The 24,737-nt window shown below is 39.7% G+C and overlaps 1 protein-coding gene across 3 annotated transcripts; it reads left to right on the top strand.

Annotated features, from left to right (window-relative positions):
* The first annotated feature begins 163 nt into the window (after positions 1 to 163).
* Positions 164 to 22,910, top strand: si:ch211-236l14.4 (SITS-binding protein). Of its 3 annotated transcripts, none has more exons than XM_063899704.1 (11): positions 164 to 319; positions 397 to 1,060; positions 2,496 to 2,667; positions 12,428 to 12,635; positions 12,835 to 12,985; positions 15,840 to 16,037; positions 16,471 to 16,739; positions 16,845 to 16,981; positions 17,791 to 17,912; positions 20,267 to 20,446; positions 20,582 to 22,910. In XM_063899704.1, exons 2-11 carry the CDS (start codon positions 590 to 592, stop codon positions 20,753 to 20,755), a joined length of 2,082 nt encoding a protein of 693 aa, XP_063755774.1. In that variant the 5' UTR covers positions 164 to 319; positions 397 to 589; the 3' UTR covers positions 20,756 to 22,910. The 3 variants fall into 3 exon arrangements, with proteins under 3 accessions (XP_063755774.1, XP_063755781.1, XP_063755767.1); XM_063899711.1 differs by having other exon boundaries at positions 165 to 319; positions 610 to 1,060; XM_063899697.1 differs by having other exon boundaries at positions 205 to 1,060.
* Positions 22,911 to 24,737: the final 1,827 nt, after the last annotated feature.

The following is a 24,737-nucleotide window of genomic DNA, read 5'->3' as shown; positions in this document are numbered from 1 at the left end:
AAGTCTCCACAGTCTTTACGCACGGAGGGCGCACGATGAGTTTTAAAGCACGCATGGGGATCCCTCCCTTCCATGCTGTCCGTGGCCTCTTCGCCCGGGAGGGCAGTTCCAAGACTCAGCCAAACCCTCCCGATCCCCCATTTCCCTCTCTCTACCTTTCCTCTGAAGAAACAACCCGGCGTTACGTCAGAAAGTGCAGGGCAAGCAAGACAGCGTCTTAGGAGCTATTCGTAGGCATTGCTGCCGAACCCGGCTCACGAGCTCACTGCAGTCAATGCAATTAACAAATGCAACCCTTGTGAAACAGCAGCAGTATGTGGTAAGTCACTTAATCATTCATACTGTTTTATTGACGCGCTGGGATTTTTTTCTCTCACAGCTTTCTTCACATGACAGGTCTCTGTTGCTGGCACAATTGCGCAAAAAAGCAACAGAAACATTGTAAACGGTGTAAAGATAAAGAGTAGGCTGGTTTACCCTGTAGCCTCCCTGAAAACACCATGACATGATGAAGCAACTGAGATACTTGTCGCACAGAGATTTCTGCAGCTTTTTTTGTGTGTGATTCTTTGCTTATCTCAAAGACAACATGCCCCACGCTCGAAATAGGAACCCCAGCCCCATCCCAGAGGTAACATGGGACACGGGATTGAAGGAGATGAACGAGACCTGGAAAGGAGCTATAGCCTGTCTCGGGGTGGCCGTCTTTTTTGTCATGACTATCGGGATAATTTATTGGCAAGTGGTGGACCAGCCTAACAAGAACTGGATCCTCAGGGGGACTTTAAGCGGACTGATCTGGGAGAGAAGAACCCACTCGCTTGTCATACAGACCCTGGCGGAGGATAAGACCTATGTGGAGATAGACGTTGGCAACGTGGGGAACCCCGACATCGAGGTTCCCTTTGTGAGGAACCTGTGCTGGCTGAATAAAACAGAATTCTGCTATACGTGGGACTCGGTGGCCGAGGTGAAGATTTCGCTTGAGGTGAATGAGGAGACGGAGACGGAGTGCTACAGTATGACTTGGGTGCCGGTGCACTGTCATGTGGAGCTGAAGGTAAGGTTACCCTATCAGTGTGCAAAAAAAAATTGTTCTAAACACAATCAAGATGCCAATTTACGCACTATGTCATGTGCAAAGGGCAGTTTTGCACATTGATGTTGCCTTAATTAGCATTTACTTCAATGCTTATTGAATGTGATTGAGTATGGCTGTGTGTGATTTTGGTGCACACTGTAAAACTAAAAACTGAAAACATGATAACAAGCTTATTTTTTCTCATTGAGTTAATTGTCTGTTTTATACATGTCTTCCTGAAATGACCTGATTTCCACCTCTAAGGCTGAATTAAAAAGATTAATTAAATGTGTCCCAAAAACACTTTATGTTTGCAACCAGGTTTACAATCCAATCACATAAATAACTTGGCTCATATGATTCAGGTAGAAAAAATATTGCTATTTATGTTTAATTTTAATTTCAATTTATGTTTTTTATTGCTACTTTTAAATACACATTTCTGAGACCAACTAATCCAACAATATTTTGATTTAAATAATAATTTAAAATTATGTAATAGACCACAAAGAAAGTTTGCATGACTGCCTCTGCCCTCGATTTAACTAAATTAAATTTGCTTTGTCACAGTTGTTATGCTTTATGTCATTCACAGTATTTACTGTACTTTCCCCACCAGCTTAATTATCAAAGGCATTGAACTATTGGGATGTTTGTGGAGGTTAATCTGTCCCCAATGGAACATTCCTCACCATAACTCCCTGTCATGTGATGTGACTGCTCATAGAAAATCTTTCCAAACAAAAGTTGCCTTTATTTTATTATTTTCCAAAACTTTCCCTGAAGCCTCTCAGGTGACCATTTGGCACCTGTTTCCAAACTCCTTAGCAGAGCCCGGATTTGCTGACGTGAAATAAACAAGCTGCTAGTCTGCACATTTGTCCCCCACGCATAAAGACGCTTTGAGGTAGGACAGACTTTCTCTTAGAAAACCCTCTGTCATTCAATCCCTCCTGCGTGCGATGCTTTCTGAGACAGTCTCATGTGCCAGCCATAACATACCGCACTGTGCCCTGCATTTCTCCAGTAAAGTAAATGTAACTTGCAATTGCTCTGTCAAAGATTAGATTCATCAATTCTCTAACTGATCAGGAATATAATGTGATACATCTGAAAACATGAACTCTACAGTCCTTACACAAACTCATGCATTGTATTTATATCCATCATTTACTTTTGAGTCAGCCCAAAGTATTTGAGTAATTTGAAGCAACTAGCGAATGTTTTTCTAAAACCATCTACTGTCTTCTAATTCGCCTTCACATTTTTATCAATAAACGTTTAAAGAATTTTTCCTTTTTCCCAGTCAGCATCAATTTCACATGTTGTAACATAACAACTGTGTTGACTTTTTCATTTCTTTATGGGTCTTTCTCTCTAAAAAAAAATGTTGTGCATGTGTGCATCCTTTCAGGACTGCTTCTCCATGACCAACGTGTCCTGGTACGGTGGTGCTAGTGTCCGTGGTCAGACTTGGCCCATCAACGATCAGAATGCCACCATGCAGCCTTTTGTTGTGAGTGATCTTAAGAACAATCCATTTGGCTTCGGCTCTGCTTTGGAGCGCTACTTCCTGGGATCATCAGGTGAGAGGACCTTGTTGGAATCAATCATTTTGCATCAATTGAGATTTACTGTTAGTGTAGACTGTGAAGTAATTAGCAAAAGTGGAGTTACAGTTCTTCTTCACACCTTGGTCTGTCACAATAAGAAAGACATCTCCAAATCTATCATATGACACATTGTCAGCTGTTTTTCCACACTTGCCATTGGTGCAGTGTTGGCTTGGGAAATTTGACCCCATATCAGCTGGTATACGATGTGTGGCGTGAATCCCAGGGCGTGAGGGAAGCCCTGTGGATGTTGTTGTGTTTTTTCTTCACCCCCCTCACGAATGTGTTTGTTTGTGTTTGAGCTGGGGAAAATAGTCTGACTGCCTCCAAAACCAGCATCCCCCCACTAAACACAACCAGTGACTGGATAGGACGACCATCCCAGTAATAGAGTGTAACACGATACTGTCTGTGGCATCTTTGTGTATTAATTTAGAGATTAAACTACAAAGGGAAGCAAACCACCTATAGCATCTTAAATTAACTCTTAGGGATACTGGGGTAATTGCCTTTTGTTTCTATTAAAAGGGCAGGTTGGATGAGGGCCCTGCTGACTCTTATAACTCACCAGGTTATTTTAGGGGTGTTAGATTTTTTATCCCGGGGGCAAAAGTGGGGGAGGCAAGGACCAGTGGCGGATGTGAATGGTTAATGTGTCTGATGAGAAATGTGTGTGTATGTGTGTCTACATGTGTTGCTATCAAAGGGTGTTTTTGTGGAGTTGAATAAACTAATAACCCTATCTTGAAACATGAATAAGATGCTCTGATTTACAACCAGACATTTAAAAATTCCATGTTACACCAATGAACATTGCAAATTGCTCTTTTTTATATATTTACCAAGAATTTTCACTGTGATTGGGTATCCTAGTGTGTGTATGAATGTGTATATTAAATACCTATAAGTTATCAATCAAAAGGCTGATGTTAGAATAAAAGCCAATAAGACACACAAACAATTATCGATAATGGCTTTGCGTTTTTTATCAGCAGTCTCACATACATTAATTCACATACCGACAGAAACAAATGCATGCACACACACATTTTTGTATATTATGTAACACAGTGGCAGGCTTAACAAGAGAGTCACATGACTTAAATCCCTTTTCCACCTTGTGAAAGGACGGCCGTAATTATCAGGACCCTGTAACCCTTTGTTTCTCCGTTTAGCTCTGCACAGAGAAAAAAAAACAGAGATGAGATGAGATCCCTGTGAGAACAACTGTTTGAACGTTGCCAAGAAACGACTTGCAGACACACAGTGTACATAGCCCCAAACATAGCAAACTGATGCTCAGCAATGACAGCAATGCCTAATGGAGCGTTTAAGGTATATTTAACATGATATCTTGCTTTAAAGTTCAGGGATGTTTTCGTTTGGCTCTAACAGTATAATGTTCCTCAGAGAAAATGTAGGTATTGCAATTTGTACTTGGCTGCTCTCCTTTATCAAGGATATGTTGGTATTATTGTTGATGAATGATTATAATGAAGTGGGACTGTTTGCTTATTCATGCAGCTCATGAGTTAAAAACAAAAGACCTAACAATATAAGCTGTCATGCTTCAGATTTGGTAAATTTGTTTGGAGTATTTCATCACCACTAACAAATGGTTTAGCCATCAGATTTGTGGGGTAGAAAGGTGCTATTTTCATGAACTGTAGAGGTTTTTTTCCCTTCAACACAAACTTGGTATTTTGGTGCCAATTCATCATGAGCCCTTATAGGAGAATAGGCACAATTACAGTGTCAAACGTGCAATTCAGCGACGCACCGTACTTTGGTGTTCTCTTTAAAACAGACACCAAAATGTACTTTGCCGTGCTCTGGCATTTTATACACTGTATGTTTTTAACACAATAATATAGTTTCAATTAAATCAAGGCAATAAAGCATTATGGGAAAGAAATTACTAGTGTCTGATTGTTACTGGTATACACAACTGTTTGCATCCTGTATGAGGATCGGTTGATTCCCTTATTTCAGGGTTAGGTATTGCTTGTATTTGTTGTGCATTTTTTTTGTGTGATGGGCACATGAAATCCAATGGTTACCTTGCATAAATCTTGTGAAGTCCTTATTCAAATGATTCCTCCTATAAAATAATGTGTACCCATGATGTGCACGTCAGATGGGTTGACCGTCATAATTACTTACACCAAGAAGGTTATATTTTTTGGGTTGTTTTGTAGTTGCCTGTTTGTCAGCATGAAAACTATTGACCTGATTTGAAGATGTGTTGGAAAGATGTACCACAGCTAAGAAATAACTTAGTAAAATATCAGAATATCAGACAGTCACTGCAGCATTTCTCTTCTTTCCATCAGCTCTGACAAAGTCATAACTGCGTTGTTGTTATATGTTAGGAAACAATTGATGCAGCTTTAATGAAGATATCATATGTGAGGATAGTAAACAGGATGCTTCTTGGAAACTGTGAGTTTATGCAACCGTGTGCGGGTTAATCAGATTATCAGTTTGATCGTAGTTTTGGTAGTAAATTGTTATTATTTATGCATGTAGACTGACTAAAATCGAATTGAATGCAGAGCTAGAAATTACTAACAGCACTTAAAATAAAGACAACATATTTAACCTATCTATTTTCTATAGACCAAATGTAATTTATAACCCTTTTATTTGTCTCATTATTGTTGTTGTTGTTGTTGTTTTAGAGTGAATTTAATTACAATATTTTATGTAAAATAATATTTGAAATGCTGCCATTTATCAATTAATATCCTTTCAGGAAATGCTGCGTTGACATTATGCTTTTACCTATTTATGATTATGATTTCCGCCTCATTTCTAAATTAGTTGCGGGTGTGCTTCTTCAGCGTCCAACGGGTGAAAAAGAGTATGTTTGTTTTGCTCCAAACTGGTTCCTGAAAGGCATCGCTCCAGTTTCTAATAAAGAAGGGTCACCGCATGTTTAGATCATTTTGTTGAATTGTACTTACAGTTTAGTAAACAGTGTAATACGGCTTCACAGCTGTCTAAGCCCAGGGACTGTATATATGGGACCTTTGAGTGACATTAGTAAGCTAAGAGGACTCCTGGGGATGGTTAAAGAGCAAGACATATGGACTGAAACAAAAGAGCAACAGAATGACTGTACTGTGTCGATATTAACCAGAGTTGGGAAGAGAGAGCAAAGTGTAGCAAGGTAAAGAAGAAGTAATAAAGCAAAGCAGAGAGGCAGGAGAGAAGAAATATGCATCTGTGCAGTAGAGTGACATTTGAGAGTGTTGCCAACTGGACGAACTTGTCATAGCCCCACCTGTCTTTATCCATACAAAAACAACTGGGCTACCAAGAACAGATTAGATATCACTGAAGCTACATCCTGCATTAAAGACATAAGAAGGGACAAGTTGTCCCACAGCATTAGCAGCTTATTCTTATATTGACTTAACTGGAAGTCTTACGGATACAGTCTATGCAGAGTTACAGTGAGTAAATGTAAGCAGGGATAGTGTAGGTACCTACACTTTGGAGAGTAATGAGTGCACTATATATCATTTTTATTTTATTATCCATGTGGGGATTAATAAAGATACATCTTATCTTATCTTATCTTACATGGTCAAAACACATGACAGTAATCCAGTGCTGCCTGTTTGCTTGACACAATACTGGAGGACCATTACAATAAGTGATAGCCCTCTTTTATTTGCAGCCTATGGTGTCGATAAAAAAAATGATAAAGATATTAAAATAATTCAATTTCCAACATGGATAGGCATTTGAAATTATTTCTCAATCACTCACTCTATTCACAACGGACTTCTTCACTTCCTAACACACAGCTGGTGCTCTTTGTGATTGGTCTATTTATTTTTTGTTAAATAAAAAATATATAATTTGTATTAATTTATTTGCATTATTAATTTAAGCATTAATTTGAGGTATTTTATAAGTATTGTTTTGTATTGTACAAACATATATAACAGGGACTATGAATAACTAAATAGTGAATGGTTATTTGTTAGTAAAAGGATCAAGTAATAAATAAGGAACACATATCATTTATTGGTATTTGTACGTGATTTACCCATGCATTTACTGTACACACATTTTCTTGCCTTACTTTTAAATACCCTGAAATATACCTTTGTTTAAAATGTTGAGTACAAAAAGCTTATCCATATGAGCATTATTTATACTCAGAGGGCCTCTTTCATGTGCATGTACACTGAAAAAACTGAAACATTGACTTTAATTAAATGTATTTCATATAAAAATGTAACATAACTGTATTAGGTTAGTTAAAAGCAATAATATTACGTTTAACCTTGTTGAATTTTTTATTTAAACTTAATATTATTGCTTTCAACTAACCTAATACAGTTATGTGACATCTTTTGACATAATACATTTTATTAAAGTCAACATTTCACTTTGTTCAGTGTACAGATACTGTATGAATCAGATAAATCACGGCTCTCATTAATGTCTCCTCGACTTGTCACTACAAATAAGGACCTGGAGAAAGCCTGTTGTTGAGTGTGTGGTATCTCTTACTTTGATAACATCTAGCTCGGGATCCAATAAACGTAATGAATCTACTCTCCCTTCATATCTGCCGTTTTCCAAGATACCCTCATTGAAGTGAGCAACGAGATTACAATCACATTTAATTTCCACCAGATTTATAAGTCTTGACAGAATCTCTTTAAGATATTTGACCACCTCTACATAGTATGGATGGTGCTCTCTATCATCATTAGAGAGCACCATCATCATTGATTTAGCGACATTTTGTCTCCTTTGGCAACAACGTCGCTAACCCTTTCACTTTATTTCTGCCCCGGACTCAATCTTTCCGTTTGGGATTCAAAGAAATGACACTTTGTTGCTTCTCCTCATTTGTTGTTTGGTCTCTTAGAAGGAATTAGCCAAATGTTATTATTATTATTACTAAGCACTCAAAGAAAAAGTGTATTGAAAATGTATAGATTGACCTACTACTATAACAAACTTAAGTTTAAAGACCCAAACATTTTTTTACAAACACACAAAGTTCAGGTGTTAAAGACAATATTCCGATACTTCATGCTTTCATCTAATTGACAAAAGACTTACTTAAGCCTTAAGTAAGATGTTTAGTAGGAATAACACCAGAAAACAAAGGCTGAGTAAAAGCTTGTTTTCTTGTTCTAAATAGCTCCTGGTTAAGTATATCCTCAGCATTTCCTTTGTCTTTATTCCAACCCCAGATCTCTGAGTCACACAAAAACAGAATTAAATGCTTAAAATATTCAGCTCGGATGTAGAAGGAAAACAAGCTGCCCCTCTGTTACGCAACGGGTCACCGGTGCCTGGGCAGCTGCCCTGAAACCTCGACTCTGCAGGACAAGTAAGAGGTGAAACACTTTAACAATGACTCACTTGGCCAACTGAAGCTTTGTTAAAAGAGAGCTGTCATCTCCTGTATAAAAGGGCTACTACAATATGAACATCATCCCGCAAGATTTTCCACAGTCCATGTCCTACCTAATACTTTCCATCAAGGACAACAAGCAAGAGAAAGACATTTTTAAATGGAGGGTTTATCCAGCAGCGTTAGTCCATTTATATTACAGTATGTACCAACTGTCCACAATAACACAACACATGATGAGTCTGTGGTCCTTCATCTCAGCTGTTTCTTTTCTAAATAATGATCTTTTCTATAATTGATTTGAAAACAATCTTTGTTTCAAGTATTTCTTAAACCAATATCCGGTAATGAAAAATACTTTTATATCACTTCAATTATTTTTACATTTGTGATGTTTCTACGGAACACAGAATCTCACACTTGAAACAATAAAGCTGATTGATGACAGGAATGGAGCAAAGAAAAAGTCGTTTTAGTGTTTCATTATTTTTCTTCAATAAGTGGAATTGGAAATTTACTACCAGGGCAAGATCCCAGTTTTGTGGCCATCAATTTCTTGAGGTTGGGCAAAGAAACTAAGTTTCCATTGTTAAGGAAATTCTTCCTCAACACACACACACACACACACACACACACACACACACACACACACACACACACACACACACACACACACACACACACACACACACACACACACACACACACACACACACACACACAGTGAGCATTTGAATGCACCTTTTATAACCTCACTCAGGTCTGTAAATGTGCACAGGTGTCATAAATAACAGTATAAATATGACAGGTAAAAGAGTGTAGCCCATCTGGCCCACAGCAGCAGGGAGTCCTTCAACTTTGTTTTTGCCCAGACCAGCCTGTCTCTGAGGGCCTAGACGCCACATTAAATCCTTTCTGACCCATCAGAAGGTGCGTGGGGTCAGACTGAGCGAGAGGAAGTGCCGAATCTTTACGACCCTATAAGTTCTGCTCTGTTTTTCTTGAATGTCTACAGTTTCCCATTAAAGGAAGTGTGTGTGAATGCACGATGTGTATGAAGAAGTAATCTTGATTTGAGTGCCCCCTCAATAGTGGTAAAAAATGAGGCAAATGTGTGTCGAATCATTCAAATTGACCCAATAAACTTAAATCATTTTTACGTTTGCCTATCTGCTGCTTTAAAGGTGAGCGGATACACTCTGTCAGGCATATAATTTAGCTTTTAAGAGCTAGTGGAAAATATTTCGGGGGAAGCTTGAAGTGTTTAAGGAATTGTTCTAAAAATAGGGTCTCATTCCCCCTTGCTTTCCCTTTAACTCCTGTGCACCCCACTTTGGCTGTAACTCAAGGCCTCAAACCTGCTTCACTTTCTTTAAATAACACTTATTGATTCCTGTTCCAATCTAGCACATCCAGAGATGTGTGTCTATGTCTTAAAGAGCCTACATCTTATATAAGTAGAGTTTAGAAGTTCATTTAGAATCAGAAGTCCCCCCTATACTGAAACTGAATTTGGTACATGCAAAGTGCTTTGAATACATCTCTTTAACCCCCAGAGCAGATTTAGTAGATTTAACATTCAAATCAGCATGTTTTTAAAGCTAGAATAAAAGGTACAGCTGTTTTGGAGCAGATTGTTCAATTTCTCTGATGTCCTGCCGTGCAATTTCCCATAAAAAATTAGATATGACTCCAGAAATCATGCTTGCAAACTCCACTTTCCACCCCGTGCGCACTTTGGTAAAACACAGCCTGCTGTATCTGCACATCATTCTACGAGGCTGCTCGGTGTCTGGTGTACTCCGGTCGCCTCTATTTCCACTGCCTGCATTCCTCTTCCATCCTTCCATAAAGCCATAACATTTTTTCCTGCTGCCCTGATTTCTACACCACTCTGTATGTTCATTATTGTGCAGTTTCATGGCACCCCTGTTATCATAAAAAAACTGTAGCAATTTTATCACTCTTAAGTTTAAATATATAATGCAGTTTCAAGCAAAAACCTGCATTTATCTGGCATTATGAATCTATAACAAGCATTCGGGAGGTGACCTAATACCTTGTGAGGGGCAGCTGAGGAGTTACCAGTATCTCTTTGACATTATCCGTTGCAAACACGTTAGCCGGTTGTTGAAGGCTCTTCAATAGGCTTCATGCAGCACTTGAAGACTGATCTTTGAAACTATTAATCTGATTATAGACCCATATCCTGTGGGCTCCTGGTCCCTGCCTGCATGGGAACAGTAAGCCCATTGAAACTAGAGAGGGTGGCGGAAGTGAGCCAAGCTTCCAGCCCAGGTTCTCAAATGGTTAACCGGCTTTGGTCTCCAATCTTAATATGTTTATCTATCAGCTCCCAAATTCCAGTTTGGCTACTTTGAGTAGATTGTGCAAAAGGCAAGCGAAAGCTGAGTTGGGGGTTCTGATCAATACTGGCAGGGTTCTGCTGACCTGAGATGGGGCAGCAGAGAGGAAAGGAAGGCAATTAAAGCTGGGAGGGAAAAGGTGGGAGCCAGGACGGGTGAGAAGTGGTGAGGATATGGGGTAGGGGTAACCTGAGAGGGACGAGGCATTCCTTGCAGGGCAGCTACATCTGCGGACACAATTATCCGCTTTGCATAATCTTATCATTGGAACGGCCTCTGAAAGGCTGCGGATACGTACAGTAGAAGAGAAAACAAGACATTTTCTGAGGACCTAGCTGTTGTTCTTTGTACCTCACCCCCAATATTAGGAGATAATAAAGAATGAAAAACTAATCATCTTCAATGTGACTTTGGATATGTATCCCAGACTTCTCCCATTGCTGTGCAGTGTAACCTACCTACTGAGAAGTTGCCAGCAGTGCCAGTGTAAACTCATCTAACCACATACTGTGATATCTCATACGCAGGGGTGTTTTTCTCACATCTGAGCGGAGCAATATCAGCTGACACAGCCCACACTCTACCTCCCACAACACTCCATCCGTCACGCTCATCCTCGTCTCAGTATCACTCGCGCACTATGTCATATCAGAGGAATCTGCGATGGATCGTCTCATACTTCCACTGCTTTTCATTGCTTTACATAAAGATTGCATTATATCTTTTTTGAAGAGGGACATACACTGCCAAGACAAAAAAAAAGGTCACAAGCCTGTGGGGGCAGTGCTTTGATCTGGGGTTGCTGCAGTTGGTCTGGTCTAGGTTCAGCAACTTTATGAGCCCAAAGAATGAGGTCAGCTGACTACCTGAATATACTGAATGACCAGGTTATTCCATCAATGGGTTTTTTCTTCCCTGATGGCACGGGCATGTTCCAAGAGGACAATGCCAGGATCCATCGGGCTCAAATTGTGAAAGAGTGGTTCAGGGAGCATGAGACATCATTTTCACACATGGATTGGCCACCACAGAGTCCAGACCTGAACCTGATTGAGAATCTTTTGGATGTGCGGGAGAAGACTTTGCGCAGTGGTCCGAATCTCCCGTCATCAATGCAAGATCTTGGTGAAAAATTAATGCAAGTCAGAAATGTTGTGACATTGCAGAAGCTTGTGGAAACGATGCCACAGCGAATGCGTGCCGTAATCAAAGCTAAAGGCGGTCCAACGAATATTAGAGTGTGTGAGCTTTTTTTTGGCCTGGCAGTGTATTATCTGAGAGGGATGGTATTCAATTATATTATATCATATTATTCAAAATGTGTATTTAATAATTTTTTTAGCATTTGGCAGGACGTAAAACATAACATGTCATTTATTTAAAAATATTTTAGGAAGTCATACTGGTTGTGGTTGAAATAATAAATGCCTTTTTACCATTTTACGTTGAAATAAGACAATTTCTTATCCAGTTTTAAACTATAGAAAACATATGTACAGCCTCTTCTACTAGTCTACCATATTTATTTGTGTGCCCTTCCACTACAGTGTTACATAGGATTATATTTTTTCTAGTTTGTTGTCAATATTAAGTGGAAGGGTGCGGGGCATCTCCTTAACTTCTACTATTTTATACTGTATCATATTCTGCTGTGATTGTGCAATCCTTTGCACTCGTTCAATTTTTTGCTTGTAAAGTTGGAGATGTTTTTCAGAATGTAGGCTTCCAGCTCAAAGATATTTCGTCTTTCCACCTGAAATCTATGATGTGGAAATTGACTGATCCGACTATAAACTTAAAACTCAAAAATACATTTTTGCATACCCATATTTTGTATTTTGTTTAGAAATGTTTGCTGAACAAAGATGTATTTGTGGCCGTCCTTATCATTTGATTCTCTGAAGCATCAAGTATGACTGTCTGGCAAGTTCAATGTGTTAAACACCCTGGGCCCTCTGCCGTCTCTTTCACGTTGCAGGTGTGGCAGTGCTTGTTTCTCCTGATATTCCACTGCAGCTGGGGGTGGACAGCAGACAGCAATTCTGCCTGCAGTCGCTGCCCAGTATGGAACGAGCGCCTCTGCAGTACACTGTTTGTGTGGCCAACAATGTGAAAGCTGCTCACCAGGAAGCAGTGCAGCAAATGTACCAGCACAGCAGGGAGCTGCCCAACATGAACGCACTGTGGTAAGTTCAGTGAAGAGGATGATTAGTGGTGGTTTCCTTTTCAGAAGTGGAACTTTGTTGATTCATATTATCAATAAATCAAGCTGTGTTGTATCTGTGGTTCCAGTTAACTTTCTGGGTATTTAGGGAGAGATAAACTGACCTTTATCCGGTTTCTTAGAGCAGCAGATTCTCTATTCTCCCTCTGTGTGTACTACAGGCTGCCGTTCTGGAAGCTGCTCACTAACATGGATTCGGGGCCGAAGGTGGAGAGGGAGCTGAGGACTTTCTCTAATCGTCTGAGGAGACACCAGCTTGGGGAGGGAGTTATCAGCATCAATGAACATTCCACCACCCTCCTCTCCGACATGGTACGTGCTCCTCACACCCTCACTGCCCGCCATACTGTCTCTATACGCAGCTTTAGAATCGTTAGTAGACTGGCACTCATTAAAAGATAAAATTAGGTCTGCAGATTGACGCACCTGCAGTAGTTCCTTGTTCCTCCTTTGTAACGGTCAGTTCTCTTAGAAGTGATCTGTTAGCAAAAACTAACAACCTCTGGAATGTCCAAATTGACCAATCAGAATCTAGTATTCAACTAAGCCTTGTTATAAATCATATAAAACTGTATATCTGTGGGTTTTGACCAGACCAAGCAAGATGTTGAAAGACACATCACCTTGGAATTTGAGAAACTTGGTTGGACATGTCTCTATATTTTCTGAGGATCAACGATTAATCGTAAAAATAATTGACAGATAAATCGATAATGTAAGTGATAAATAACCCTAGTTTCCTTGCTTCTTATCATTTAAAAGTACATTTGTACCAAAAGACAAGCTGTTTCACGAAAATGATTGTAGCCAATGTTATCAAAGTTTTATTTTCTGTTATACTCTGGCAACCTTACATGTAGTTCTCAAAGCATATCTCTATTGGTACAAATGACCTTTTATTCATCCTTTATTCTTGCACCGTGTAGTTGTAGACTCCTGTAATCCTCCTCCTTAACCATCTGGGCTGTGAAGCTGGTGAGGGTTCATCGGTCAGAGGCTCAAACTGGTCAAGCTTAGAGATGAAAGACTTTTCTTAAGTAGATCTGCCAGGACTGGCGAGGAGGGAAGGAGGGAGGACAGGTTCACAGAAATGTCACAATGTAGTACTGCATGCCCTTATGTTGAATAATAAGTCTGAATGCAGACCCCAGCATACTGTCCACTTTCAAAATATGTCTCATCATTTGTAAACGTGATCATGATAGCAAACTAGGCTTCCGGTGTTTGGGATTTCATTATTTGGTTCTAAAATGCAGGTGATGTTATCATTGGTCCTTGAGAGTTGATGAGAACTGCCTAGAAACAGGACCACTGTCAAGTGGATCTAAGTCAATACTCAATATCTTCCATTACAAAACAGATATAGCCGAGAGAAGACCAACAGAGACTCTCCAAACTGATCTCAGGTTGCTCTCAGAGTGGTAACCGTGGGATGGTGAAAGATAGTGTGTGTTGAGAAAAGAAGGGATGTCAGCCAAGACACACTTGATGCGGTGATCTGACCTGAATATGCAATAAAAGAGGAGGCAGAGTTTATTATATACATACACAAACCCTACAGTATGTTTCCTTTTCCAGTTCAGAAGGTGTGAAAGGATTAAGAACAGGGGGAGAAATAACCTTTTTGGTGAAAACAAGTTTCCTTTGTGAAGTTTTCTGGTACATCAAAGGTATAAAACACAGTTTGTTGTTATCCGGTTCCCCTCCATAATTGCCATAAAGAATAAGCCATGTGTAGAGTGCTGCCTGGGTTTGTCCTTGAAGTGTGAGGTTCTACCGAGGTGTAAAAGGCAACAATGATCCTCTGTAAGAAATGTTAATAAAACTAGGCTTCTCTTTAAAGCTCTTTACAAGTGTTCGTAAATTATCAGTCACACTTCTTTCCGAGTTTCCATATTAGTGTGGAAGTACAAGCATTGGAAAATTAAAGTTATAAAAAGGCTGTCATGTTTCGCAAATGATTACTCAGACACTAAATAATGCAGCGTTTCACAAACATACTGTAAAAAGAAAAAAGGCCAGCTATGTTTGGGTCATTTTTGTTATTTTGTCAAATATGTGGAACTCAAATTCAGGGAAGAAGCAGGACAAAACAGAGCATCAGGAAAAGTTCTAAGAAAATTACATCACGTGCTAATCCACTCTTTCTTCCCACAGCTGGTTCAACTCCTGAGGTCAATCGTTGTATTCTTAAAAGGTGTCATTCCCGTGTTATGTAACCTGACATCTCTGTTTTGACTTTGCCATGTGAATACCAAAGGATTATGATATTACGTGAAAGGGCAAAGTTCATATTGTAGGACAACCCTTTGTGAAACTCCATGAATCAACCTACCATAATAATAACATGTTAACATTGTCTCTGACTGCAATGCCCAGAGATATAGGGTCCCACAATTTAATAAGGTGAGACTAAAGCATTCTTTTGTGGACCAGTCTATCCTAAACATTAACAACAGAAATAAATCCCAAATCAAATGCCAGCAAGGGGTCTTGAAAATATTGACTTTAGCGATTGCAATGTTACGTTAAATGTCTGCTCCCTTATTTCTTGTCCTTGTTGATGTTGGAAATGGAGCTGCTGTGATGTAAAAATGTCAGATTTTACATGCTGATAAAGTATCATTAAATCATATCGAACTTATCAAAATGTAAGGTTTCCTTCCTAGGGTAGAATGTTGACGCCTTGCGACTATTGATGCAGATATGACAGTGAATGCCTGTCAAGGTTAGGGAAAAATAGGACCCAAGTGCAGTAAGATCTCAACAAAAAAATGAATAAAAGGCTTTTATTCACAAAAAGCTGTTACAAAAATGCCAAAAAAAATAGAGAAAACAAACTAGATCAAACCAGGAGGACAAGGGAGGGCAGACAAGGGACATCTAAGACATGACACAGGACCAACTCATTGGAAAAGCGATGACAAAAGAACATGGAGAAAAATGGAAGACAAGACTAAATACAAAGAAGGGTAATTACAGTACAAGACACAGCTGGGGAGGGGAGGAGAAACACAAGGGAACAGGTGATCACAATGACACAATCAGACACAGGAGGGAAAACACAGGAGGTAAGACCAGACAAGACACAACGAGGAAGAGACATTTAAAAATAAAACAATTAACAAAACCTTATAATCATGACCATGCCTCTGTCTCTCTGCAGGACCATGACTACCTCAACAGCAGGAAAAGGGGGATGTCCAAGAGACTGACCAGGGACCTCCCACTTGTCAAGCTTCTTAACATTTCCATCACCCTGTCCCCTTTCCTGGGCGTGGACACCACGCAGTTCCACACCTCCCTCATGGACGGCACCGAGGCCTTCTGGCTCAGTCTCCCCTCAGCCCCTCAGGGACAGCTGGTGAGACCTGAGTGGACTTCATCATCATCCTGAGAAGCACTTGACCCGTCTGCATGTTAACTTTTACCCGAGGTTTCTCTAATTTCATTCTAGTTGTTGATGCAGTAAAGAGTCACCTTGTGATCAGTCCATTCACAGAAAACATAATCCATGTCTAAAGTGTAGAATTTTCCTCAATTTATGAGAACACTAATTTTCTCTTTCTCTTTATTAAAAAATGAAACCAGACACAGCACCTCTTTCCAAAGTAAACAATTTCCAACTGCCTTGCAACCCGTTTCTTCTCACAAGTTGCCGATTAATAAAAAGCAGAGCAGTTTGAGCATGGCCTAAAACAGTAAATCTATCACTGCATTAGCAGCAGAGCTGCAGTTAGTTATTAATTTCAAAAATAGAAAATTATCATTGTGTAAACTCTAAATTTCCCTTTTAGATCCCTGTGATGAGTCAGTGGCGAGGAAAGTTCTGTGTAAAGCTAAACATCACCAACCCTGGAGCGGTGAGCTGGTTTCTTGACAGGGTGGGATCCCTGCAGGCACACCTAGGAATGGAATATGTCGTGCTGGAGGGGGCCGAGGGAAATCTGTTTGAGGAGCAAGCTCTGCGGCCTCCGCAGGCTCTCGGAGGAGACAAGTACATCAGCCTGCTGGCCGACATGGCCACACGGATAGGAGACTCCACCATAGTGACTGCGGGCACACGGTAACTCCCTCAAGCATCAGTACCAACTGCCACTGTTTATAGAAAGAGATGTTTTACATGTTGAGATTGCTTCTTCTACTTCTTATAATGCTATTTGTGTCTCAGGTCAAGCCACAGGCCTCTGTTTGTGAGGATGACCCCCTTGCAGTCCGACTGGAGCCCAATGGGCCTGAAGGGCATCATTCCCTCCCTGCTGCACCACACTCTGCTGGGATACAACTTCCTCATTCCTGATGCAGTAGGTAATACCACAGCCTATTGGTCAATTTTCTCACCTCTAATAGGTCAGTACGTCATATGTCCTAAATATAGCAAATTTTTTTACTATTTCACAAAGAAACAGACACAAAATAGATCTCAGATGTTCTGGTTTTGGACATAAAGTAGGTTTATTGCAAATTCCTGCAATAGCCAGTCAAACAGCTGATGGCTATCAGGAAGATAGACAGAAGTGTCAGTGCTACAGACAGAATAGATGACCTGATATACTGTAATTGCTCTCTGACCTTCGTAAAACATGGCATGCTCACATGCCCCATATGTCAGTTTTGGTAGGCGTGAAAATTGTGCAGGGATAATGCGACTTTATAATTTCCTTAAATCACTATTTCCTCCTATCAATCAATTATTGAATTTATTATTTTATACTCATGTAATTTAAGCCATACACTTTATCATGTGGGCTTACAAAATACCATTCATATATCTAGAATGCGATATTTACATTTCAAACACCACAAAGACCAAACTTGGCAGGGTCTTTACCAGAGGACCCTGGCTTATAAACATTTTTGATATAAATGACTGACATTAACAACCAATGACATCTCTTCTGTATCGGCTGAGGGAGCTTTACCTGATATTAGCTATGTTTAAAGGTTCACTCACTTCCAACTCCCTCTATGTTTGTCCCGTGCTTCAGTAGCTAATGTCCAGCTAAAAAGACAACTTGACCACATCTCCAAAATCACCTAGCGTACATGTTTCCTCTGGGATATTTTTGAATCTACCAATCTCAATGTTTGCTATTTTTCTCTCTCTCTCCTTGCAGGTGGTTCTCTGTCTGGGGACTTGGTTACAGATGAAGAGTTGTTCATCCGTTGGCTGGAGATCACAGCTTTCCTTCCTGTTATCAGCTTCCACACGCCACCCTGGGTCTGCGGAGAGGACCGGGTAAACATCTAGAATATTGTTTTGTAAAAACACAACCAAAAATAGATTACAAAGCAGAGCATCTCAAGTAGTCACCCTAACACACTCTAACCCTGGCATTCTCTCCTACACAATGAACTTTGAACCCCACCGCAGAGCCAGGCTAAAGAGTAGTCTTTACATTCTCCTCATTGACATTAAAAAAGATTACAATAGCATCAAAAAAGCAGGTTTGTGTTTTTTTAAAGGATTTGTTATCAAGCAAGTTGATATTTCCTTGACGAATTAAAGGCAAGAGAGGACAAGTTTATTAACCCAGCAGCCTCTGCTCAGTTTTGAGGGTCAGGACTGAGAAGTTCCCACCGGTGTGCTTGCAGGAGGCATGAGGGTCTGCTGAAACCTGGCCTATCCAAACGTCAGATTCAGGACTAAACCATGTCCCTCTCCGCTGGAAATCAGGAGTGTACAGTTCACCTTGCTCGGCAGGAAAACAAAGCCTACTTACTCAGAGAGTACGGTGACAGACATAGATACTTTTCATGGCTCAGGTTTCCATCAGGAGGGTTAGGTCTATTTTTTTACCCCCTCCCTTGTCCTTCCCTCAATGAGAGCGAACGGCCTGGCCCCCTCCCGACATCACCTGTGGTTAGGAGTACATCTGTTCTGAATTACAATCCCTTCTCTAGATTTATGGCTCACTCTCACTCTCAAGAGCCACTTCAGCAGGAATGATAATGAATTTGAGGACAAGTCTTGGAAAAATACTTTATTGTGGCAATTAAGATTTCCATGAGTAATTGACAAGTGTGACAGAGTGGGAGTGATCAACTTATTTTTTTTCCACTAGGAGAGGACTGAGGCAGCAAAATATATTGGTTGTGACTTGTGTTGCGTGACAAAGATAAAAATAGGCCTTTTGGACAGCTAGACGTTTGACAGCAGCAATGTTTTCCATTTTGGTCTCATGCGTGGCCTTCAACTTATAAACTCGGATGAAGTGAGACTAAGAAGAAACTTTGGAGGAGACCTGACTGCTGCATGCACATGATTAATTTGTCTTTTTAAGTTTAAACTGGAACACTTTTATTTCAAGAATAGGGGATTGTTCAGTCGTAGACAGGTCACAGCAGCGGCCACATTGGAATCAAATAGCAATAAAACCTCAAACCCACACACATGCCTGGCTTCTCATTTAGAGAAACATCCAGTGACTTCAAGCTCCTGTGACTTCAAGCTCATTCCTACAAATGTTCCCAATCCCAACTCATAAAAAGACATTTTTTATAGATGCGGTTTTTGTCATGGGACACTGAAGAGGATGTGACCCTTCCAGGAATGCTGAAGTAGTTTGGACAGAGGGAGACGTGGACAGTGTTAAAATCACTAAGTCAACATTTAGCAGCTCTTAAGTTTTCTCTGCATGTCTGGATATAGAGATGGCACAAATGGATTTCGCAGAGCTCATTGTTATATAATATTATATATAATATTAATATTATTCATGTCCTGAAATCCTTAAGTCCAATGATTTATTTAAAGGTCCCCTATTATACTATTTTTCAACAATTTATTACAGGTTTCAGATATATACAAAACATGTCTCTGAAGTTTTGGCTCAAAATACCAAAAAGATCAGGGATTGTAGCAATCATAAACCCCTCTGTTTCAAAAGTGCTGATTTTGTATCTGTAGCTTTAAATGCAAATGGACTGCTGATTGCCACGCCCCTTTGTGAAGTGTTTGGTTGGGTGGGTGTTAGCTTGGTTGGTTATTGGTTAATGGTTGCACAACCCACAAGATCTGATCAGTTGATTTTCAAATGTTATATAAATGGATGAGAAAAATAAGAGAAAACTTTTCCTGAAATTTTTGGAATCTCTCCACATGTTTTTGAATAAAAGGATTTCTTCTTGAAGATTTTTCATAATTGGTTTCAGTTTCTCAGTGCCAAGTGGCTTGGTATGCTAAAAGAGACCCACATATTGGCTGACAATGATTACATTTAAATCTTCAGAAATGTCATCTCATTGGTGGGCACATACTTTGAGACTCTACTCAATATGGAAAAACATTATCATACAAAATAATAAATTAAATGTTAAACTTTTAAGTAGGGAAGAGTTGATGTAGGATTTAATTGGGGATTGCGATAAAAAACGTAGGACAAATTGATTGATGTGAATTTCTAATATGGGGATAGTATCTTCTCATAAGGGACTTTAAAACAAAATGGTGGCAAAGGTAAAAACAACAGAGACTGGTATAAAAATAACCAGTATAAATGTGACATATATTTATACCGCACTATGCTACCCCTAATTATTTTTTACTCCAATGTTCATCTCCTTTATGCTCTACTCTCTATTGACCCATAGGTGTTAAACCTCACACGGGCCTACATAGCGAAACACCAGAGGGATGTGGTCCCACTGATAGAAAAGTATGCAGATGAGTGGCAGATGACGGGAAACCCCATCTACCGGCCGATGTGGTGGCTCAGTCCAAGTGACCCTATGACTTTCACCATCGATGACCAGTTCCTCATCGGAGACGAGGTGACCTGATGGGATGGGATTGGGTTACGATGTACTTGGCATGCGATGGTGTATGAATGTAACCTGACGTCTTGCTAATTAAGTGTACAATCTTCTCTGACATCTGAATTTGTTTTTACCAATTTGCGTGTCCAGGTTCTAGTGGCACCAGTGCTGGAGAAGGGGGCAGTGCAGAGGGATATTTATTTACCTGATGGGGGCTTCCAGTGGACGGACATCCGCGATGCGCAGGTGTTCGACGGGGGGACCTTCCTACAGGATTACCCTGTGCCCTTGGAAGATGTGGCTGTTTTCTTACGGAGAAGCTGAGTCACATGACTGGTCCACCGAGTCACCCGACTTATCCTGTTACTGTTTTGAATCAAATCTTTTTTTTTTTTTTATTACTCGTGCTGTTCTTAACTTGCACTTTTCCACTGAAGACTATTGACCCTGTCTCAGGGCTTGAGATGATATGTAGAAAGAATTTTTTTTATACTTGCACTTTACAGTTCATAATGATTTTTTTTCATTTGTCACAATCTTTTTCTTACTTTTGAAAAATGTTAATCGGTTTTACCTCTTGGCTGATTTGTTTCCGGACTTTTTGATCTGTTCTGCTTTTTTTTGTATGTAAGTTCCGGAGAAATCTGTGCGTTTACATATCACATTTCTACAGTCTTTAAATCACTGCTGGCTCTCCCGATAAGGAGGAACAAAGAATCTGAATCTCTCAAGAATACCAAATGAAGATAGAGAAGGACAGAGGAAAAGGCTTATTGGGAGGAAACTAGCTCACAGAAAGTTTCGTACAGAGGCCGAAGCACCGTGGTACCATATGTCTTGCTAACTCATCAAAGAGGCTTTTACTTGAACTATTCAGTCCAAGGGGCTGATGTTTAATGAATGTACCTCAAGTTATGGTTTTTCAGTGCTTTACAGAGTCATTAGACGCAACAATCTTACCCCTTAGTACTTATTCAGTATTTCAACCCAATTTATCAACATACCACTTTGTTGGACATATATAAATGTCCCTTAGTACTGTAGGCCAGATAAACTTGAGGCCAAGCCACTGTAATTGTAACTCTGGCTATATTTGAATTTAGTTTATATATTGCCTTCTTACTAACCTACTGTAGTAAGGTATTTCAAATGGGCTGCTATTTTTTTAGTCTGTGTTATGTTGATAGGCTCTTCTGAAGAAATCCTTGTTGACGGCAGTGCAGAGGTCGACATATTAACAGAGTTAAACATGTTAGGAAATACACTTGTTTGCTTTTGTGCTGAGAGTTAGATGAGAAGACAGAGTTTTAACATTCACACTGCATTTAAAACATAATTGACCCTTTGTTTTTTGTACGATTTTTAGCAATGTAAGTTTAAATCAAGTACATACTCATCACCCCCAAAATCTGACTACCTGCACCTTTTACCATATAAATATGAGAGGGCTCTCAATCTGAATTTAAGACTCGACAAGAAAGCAAATAAGTGCATTTCCAGAGATGTCAAACTATATCTCTAATTGGGCAACATGGGGAAAGCAGCTCTTCTGATCCCAATAAATAGGCTACAATGCTTTCATTCATAACACATCTTTCTATGGCAGACACTTGCCAATACAAAAAGTCACAGACATGCAGTGGCCACTTCACATAAAAGCTGATGAGTGAGTATCTTACCATTTGGTCATTGTAATCACATCAACATCTATTGTTTGCCTTAATTTAGTAGTATTTCTCATGTGAAATGTTTTTTTAAGTGGGGTTTAACCAAACTATATGCTTTAAGCTAATACTGTGTAAATGAGACAACTGATTTTCTTTTAGGACTATATTCAACAATAGCCCTGGCCTTTTGCACCATGATGCATTGCTCAATGTGCAGTTAGTTACTTTGCTATTCTTTATTGATTTGTTCTTCACAAGACAATCTTAACTGGCCAGCAGTGACGATACAGAGTCCGAAAACGTATCACTTTTAGTGAATGCTTTACCACTAAACTGATTGTGTAATTTTGATCCAAAACGTTTACTGTATCAACTCGAACACTCAGGTCTACTGAAGCTTATCAAATCACCAAATGTCTTAGTGCAACTCAGTATGTTGTGAACACATCAACGTCTTAATCTCTCCCAGAGCTGAATGTACAATGGACAAACTGTGATTTCCCCAACCAAGACCTTTGTGCGAGAGCTTTTCTAGTTCCCGTTCTAATGCATTTATGGAATGCCGTGGTATGTTCATGTTTAAGTTGCAGGAAAAAGCTTTGATGTGTTTATTCCTTCTCTCTACAGACTGTGTGTATCATTGGGCCTTAATATGCTACTCTTAAATCTCGACGACACCAGTGTCTGGATTATTGCAGTATCAGCAATGTACATATTACGATGACTGTGCCATTACAAGTGTTTTTTCTGTTCTGTAAATCAGAGAAATTAGAATGACAAAGTTGCAATAAAGTTTACATTTTCTTACTTCACTTTGAATTCAGTCCATGATTATTTCAAGACATCTTCATGTGTTAGCAGTGAACACAAAGGGGGAGCACAGTGGACAAATAAAGAGGGAGAGAAAGTGGATAAGACAAGGTTTTTTATATCAGATAACATCTGGCCTGAGGTCTGTGCCTCTGTGTGTTTTACTGTCTGGCAACTGGTCTACCTGCAACAAAAAGATGCTGGGATAGGCTTCAACAACCAGAATGACCCTTAAGATATACATGCAAGTATGGGAAATTAATAAATGAGGATCTTGGAAATGAATTGCTTTACTTGTGGTATTTGTTGCATCTATATCAGCTGGCACACATGCCCCTGTGTGAGTGTAGGCCTATATGTGTCAGTGTACGTGGCTCTCATAATCAACACCTCTTGCTCTTCCGCCTTCTCGTCAGAAAATCCCTCATGTCAGAGTTTTTATATATCTGTGAACATGCTGACGAATAATATTTCCACTAATTCCACTTTACCACAATAAAAGTTATTCATAGATTTGGTGAGCACGCAGTGAGAGAGATTCTCAGGGGAATCACATTCAGCTCAACCTCCCACTAAGCTTCTCCTCCTTACCTTCCTCTCCTGCTGCCCCTTTGGCTGGGCTCCACCTCAGGGCCCCAGGCACTGCTCCTTTAGGGCAGTTAGACAGGTGCAGCTGGCCGCAGACATGCACGGTCCCTTCACGCCAGGCACCAAGCTCACCCTCTCCGTTTACACCCTCATCTTAATCACTTAGATTCATATGGCACTTTTTTGAAAAACTGGACGCCCGGTTCTCAGCCAGATTAATTCACAAGACATACTCGTGTGGCACCATGGTTTGTGAGGTGATGAAGTTACGGTGTTGGAGGCTTAGGGGGGAATCTGCTTCAGAGGACAGCAGAGGTTAGAGAGCTTGAGCTGGGTAACTTTGTGAGTAAAACCTTTTGTGTTGTAAATTACTTTTTGGTTAAGATTAAAGGTTCAGTGTGTAGCATATAGGGGGATAAATGAGCAGGGTTCTTATGGGTTAAGTACTTAATAAAAGATTGAAAGTCAACCCTACAATACTGTCACAACATCAATATTGAGGTATTTTGTCAAAAATATGATCCTTCAGGAATGTCTTTATATCGCCCAGCCCTAATTAGGGTTGGTTCATATTCACTGAGCCCGCAAAGTTGCACTGCCATGTTACAACAGTAGGGCAGAATAGACCAATACATGGATAAATCATGACAAACACAAGCTCTAGAGAGGACCTTTCACATTTTTACATTATTCCAAGATCCTTAGTTCTCTGAAACACTTTTAAAACTACAATAATGCCAGTCCAATGAATTTCATTGCTTCTAAAATAACATTTTGTTAAGGATGACCTCTGAGCAGGTTAAGGTCCTGAAGTGTTGAAAAATATATTTCTATTCTGTTATTTCTTTCACTATTTTTATTGGTTTTATTTGTTTTATGTTCTATATATATTCATGTTGTATTGTTGGAGGAGCCTGGGAGTTTTTCATTGCCATGTCTACACTGTAGTGACTGTGCATATGACAATAAAAATGTTGAATTTCATTTGAATTTGAAGATTTGCATTTAATGGTATTGGTTCTTTATTCTCAACAGTGAACCCATGTTCTGTAAGGTCCATTTTAATGTCAGAACACAGCACAATAACACAATTACTTCCAGAAATTGTGCAGTGAAAGACATTCACCTTACAAAAACAATAAACAGCAGGAAAGTTGTCCTGTCAGGACAACCCGAAACAAGAATGACTGGAATTATCTACAAACAGTAGCTGCAAAGAAAACAATGCAATTCTCCACTTT

Source organism: Eleginops maclovinus, chromosome 2 (genome assembly GCF_036324505.1).
Source record: "Eleginops maclovinus isolate JMC-PN-2008 ecotype Puerto Natales chromosome 2, JC_Emac_rtc_rv5, whole genome shotgun sequence".
NCBI lineage: Eukaryota > Metazoa > Chordata > Actinopteri > Perciformes > Eleginopidae > Eleginops > Eleginops maclovinus.
Note: the sequence above shows the minus strand (reverse complement) of the source record. Positions and strands in the feature narration are given on the sequence as shown.